At 43.7% G+C, this 5,005-nt stretch overlaps 1 protein-coding gene across 1 annotated transcript in view; it reads right to left on the reverse strand.

Annotated features, from left to right (window-relative positions):
• LOC106150156 overlaps window positions 1–5,005 on the reverse strand; it is a gene marked incomplete at its 5' end in the record, with an annotated part of 15,504 nt that extends 10,499 nt beyond the window's left edge. Inside the window, 1 exon segment of the mRNA XM_013521922.1 lies at window positions 4,794–5,005. Within this exon segment, the coding sequence (XP_013377376.1) occupies window positions 4,794–5,005 (212 nt within the window).

Raw genomic sequence — 5,005 nt, forward strand, 5'->3', positions numbered from 1 at the left:
CTTGCCAGGCAGGCGCTTTTGCCACTGAGCTAAATCCCCAGCCCCTCAACTTATTGTTTTCTGTATGATTTAAAAAATTTTTAGGGCCGGGGTTATAGCTCAGCAGCACAGTGCCTGCCTGGCAATCCTGGGGTTCTCAGTTCGATTTCTGGTACAAAAAAAAAAAAACAACACAGAATATCAAAAAAATTTTAGGGTATACTAGGATTGAACCCAGGGCCTCATACAATTATATACCCTACCAATGAGCTGCACCCCCAATTTGTTTTCTCCATGCTTTAAGAGACTAATTAAAAATTAATCTAAAAGCTAGTATTATTATAACTTTGGTTTATAATTCCACATTTTGTTGTCTGCATAAGAAACTGACACATTTAAAAGACTTATTAGTTTATTTGGGGGCACATTATAAAGACGAATTATGTGCTACTAACAATGAAAAAGGTGGGTTGAAGCTATAAATTAATAGAATTTTTGCATATTATTGAAGTTAGGGTGGCAGATACTAAAATAAGAGCATTATAACTTTAGAGCCGGGTATGGTGGTACATGCCTGTAATCCCAGTCCTCGGGAGCCCAAGTCAGGAGGATCCCTGTGAGTTCGAGGCCAACCTGGGCTACATAGTGAGACCCTGTCTCACAAACAAAACAAAACAAAACAAAACAAAGCAAAACAAAGGTATTAAAACTTTAGGACGTTAACTGTAATCTCCACAGTAACCATAGAGAAAATAGCTACAGAAATGAGAAAGGAATTTAAACATTTCACTAGAGAAATTCAAAATACAGTAGTCCCTTCTTATCTGTGGTTTTGCTTTCTGTAATTTCAGTTGCCTGTGGTCAAGTATGGTCTAAAAATGCTAAAAGAAAAAATTCCATTGTTAACTCATTTGTTTTAAATTATGCATTGTTTTGGGTAACATGATGAAATCTCACACTGTCTGGTCTATCCTGTCCAGGACATGAATCATCCTTTTGTCTAGCATATCCACCTTGTATATGCTACGTGCCTGTTAGTCACTTACTACCTATCTTGGTTATGACTGACTGTGATTGATTGGTTGTGATCAACTACGGCAGTTACCCCAATGCTTGTGTTAGAGTAACCCTCACACTGTAACCTAACATTACATCACAGTGCCTACATCATTCACCTCACTTCATTTTATCACAGGGGCACTGTGTCATCTCAGCATCACAAAGGTAAACTATAGTTAACTACAGTACAATGGTAACTATAGTACAATGAGATGTTACGATTGTATAATATATTGTTATAACAGTTCTATTTTATTACCAGTGTTAATCTCTTACTGTGCCCACTTTATAAATTAAACTTTATCACAGTTAGATATGTATAGGAAAAAACATGGTATACATGGTTTTCATACTATCTCTGGTGTTAGGCATCCACTGGGGGTTTTGAAAGATACTATATTCCTGGCAGATTGCAGGGGGGGCTACTGTAGTAATGTAGGAAATGAGGATCAATATAGGCATCTAGAAAACAAACAGCAAAATGACAGAGTGAAATCCCCCCCTGTCAGTAATTACTCTAAATGTAAACGGACTAAACTCTCCAATCAAAAGATGGATTGGAGCCAGGCACCATGGTTCATGCCTATAATCCCAGCACTCTGGGAGGCTGAGGTAGAAGGAATGGAAGTTCAACCCCAGTCTGAGCAATTTGGTAACACAGCAAGGCCTTGTCTCAAAATAAAAAATAAAAAGGGCTATGGATATAGCTCAGTATGAAGGCCCAGCACAGGAAACAAGAACAAAATAGAACATCAAAATGCATTAAAAAAAAATACGATCCAACTATATGCTGTCTGTAAGAGATTCACCTTAGATTCGAAGACAAATAGTCTAAAAGTGAAAACTAGAAAAAGCTATTTCAGGGCCCAGGGATGTAGGTCAGTGGCAGAACATGTTTAACATGAATGAGGCTCTGGATTCAAACACACACACACACACACACACACACACACACACACACACACACGATATTCCATGCAAATAGGAATCAAAAGAGCACAGACAAAATAAGACTTTCAACAGGAAAGGTTAAAGGAGACAAAAGGGCATTGTATATTAATAAAATGTTCAATATAGCAAAAAGATAAAATAATTATAAACATTTACATACCTAACAACAAACCATAAAAATATACACACGTTTTTAGAAAAGAAAATCTTCATGCTTTTGGGGTTAGGCAAAGCATTCTTAGTTCTAACATCAGAAGCTTGACGCATAAAAGATAAACCTGATACATTAGGCTTCATTAAAATGAGAGGCTTGGGCCAGGGATGCAGCTCAGTGGTACAAGCGCCTGCTTGGCAGGCACAAGGTCCTGAGTTCAATTCCCGGTACCCACAAAAATAAATAAATAAATAATAAAAATTTTAAAAAAATGAAAGGCTTTTGCACTGTGAAAGGCACTCTATTCAAAAAAAAAATGACAAGATAAAGTGGAGATTCCATTTGCAAATCACATTTCTGACAAAGGCACTGTATCTAGAATATATAAAGAACTCTTAAAACTCAACAGTAAAAAAATAGATGACTCAAGTACAAAAACAGGCAAAAGACCCGAAGACACTTCATTAAAGAGGATGTACAGATGGCAAACACATGATGTTCAACGTCATTAGCTATTGGAGAAATGCAAATTAAAACCACAAGGAGATATCATTATATACCTATTAGAACGGTAAAATAAAAAATTCTAACAATTTTAAGTACTTAAGATGTGGAACTGGAAACTTTCTGCTGGAGATGCAAAATGGTAAAGCCACTGTGGAAAATAGTTTGTCAGTGTTAAAATTAATTTTTAACCTACACTTACCGTATGACCTAGAAATCTCACTCTTGCTTATTTATCCCAGAGAAATAAGAACTTCTGTTTACACAAAAACCTGTAAATGAAAGTTTATAGCAGTTCTATTCATAATGGCCAAAAACTAGAAAAAAAAAAATCCAATGTCTTTCAATAGGACAATGGATAAACAAACTTCTTACATGCTCACATAGTGAAATACAATTTATTAATGAAAGTAATGACCGCGTGATACCTGCAACCACATGGATAAAGCTCAAAGACATTAAGTTGTGTGAAATCACAGAACTGTACGCTTTCATTTATGACGTTTGGAAAAGACAGTTACAGCGACAGAGAACAGAGCAGCAGTTGCCAGGGATCAGGGGTGGGGGATAGTTGAACAGAGATTTGGGGGCGAGGTGATGAAACTCTTTGTTTCCAGATTACAGCAGCCACTGTATGAATGCATCCATACGCTAACATTCATAGATCTCATGACAAACTGAAACGAGAAGGAACTGAACATTCCATGAGACTGGAGAGAGGATGGATGCCTTGACTTGCTGGGGTAGGTGCGAGTCAAGAATGTTTAAGGAAGCGGTGTTGGAGCTGGGTTCTAAAGAAAGATTTAGAATTTTCTTGGGTCAAAGATAAGTAGATTTCAGACAGGATTTGCATATACAAAGTTCCTGGGGCAAGAGGAAGATGGCTCATTTCCCTCTAAAACTGGAGCACACTGAATCCCCTGGAGGAGTGGGATTAGTCAAAGTTAGAGGCAGCCTGTGCTGGCTGAGTTGCTCTAGGCAGGCCTAGGCAAGGGGGTGCTGGAGGTGCAACTGTGGGCTAGCCTGGGGTCTTAAGTGTTGGACGCCTCTGCAGGAGAGGTCTACAAATAACCGACCGGAGTGAATGTCCCACCTCAGGTAGAGAGCAAGGAAGTGCCACCCCACACCTGAGGCTGGCTTCTCTGTCCTCTCTGCAGGAGGCCGCCTGCTCCTGGAGCTTCCCCACAGGTTGCAGGCACCACTCGGGGGTGCGCTGCCAGTGGGCCCCAAACTGCCCTCTCCCAAGGCCGCTGCCCGGTTCAGGAGGGTGCTGACAGCTGAGTGCTCCCATTAAGTACCCTGAAGGCCTCAAGACTTCCGGAAAGAAGAGGCTGTGGCTTCTACTGTTTCTCCAAGGATCCCAGGGACATTAAGCAGGTATTTTCCAGTTAGGCAACAAGTACCCATACCGCACCCTGACCCAGCTCACTCTTCCTCAGGCTCCCATGAACCCAGGCGTTCGAGGCCAGCCTGGGCAACATAATGAAACCTCATCTTAAAAAAACCGACAGCCAGGAGTGGTGGCGCAGGCCTGTAATCCCAGTGCTTGGGAGGCTGAGGCAGGAGGATGGTTGCGAGTTCGAGATCAGCCTGGACTACACAGTGAGTTGAACCGCATAGTGAGACCCTGTCTCAAAAAGACAAAAATTGAAAAACAAAACAAAACCGGACAAAACACTACCAAACCAACCAAAAAGCCTTACACACTGCTAGAAAATGGCATGACCCAGATTTGGATGGAGGACCGCTCAACTTCAGGGTCCTGGAGCAATCATTGATTCCTGGACCTTAGTATTTTGAGTTACTAGCAGAAAATTCACCAAAAAATGCTGATTCCCGGCCCCACCGAGGAGCGCCAGACTCACTGGGCCTGGGTCCAGGCCAAGGAGTCGGAAATGCGCTCTCGACCAGGTGATCAGAGGCGCCACTCGGCCGTCCGCCCCTCCTTAACGCAGAGAACTTGCTGCCTCAGGGTCGGGGGGTGGGGGGGCGCAAGGGTTGGGGGAAGGGCAGGTCCCAGTGAGAAGAATTTGGGGGATTTTGCAAATGTCCCGGAGCCTGGAGGAAGTGCAGCACCGCGGGACTCCAGGGGAGGCGGTGCCTCGGCCGGCGCGGGGGTCCGCGGCCCCGCGCTCCACACTCTCACCTGCCGGGAGGTGCGTCGGCTCCGGGTCGGCCGAGGAACGGCTCCGCCGCGCCTCCTTCCTCCGGAGGGCCTTCGCTTTTCCCCTTTCGTAAAAACCTAACAGCCCCACCCCGCCCCCAGCCAAAATACCTGGCCGGCCCCTCCCCGCCGGCCTCGCTGCGGGCGAATGGCAGCGGCCGGAAGTCGGCGGCGGCCCGGGGCCGCACGCGCGC

Source organism: Chinchilla lanigera, unplaced genomic scaffold (assembly GCF_000276665.1).
Source record: "Chinchilla lanigera isolate Chin_1 unplaced genomic scaffold, ChiLan1.0 scaffold00065, whole genome shotgun sequence".
Classification (NCBI taxonomy): domain Eukaryota; kingdom Metazoa; phylum Chordata; class Mammalia; order Rodentia; family Chinchillidae; genus Chinchilla; species Chinchilla lanigera.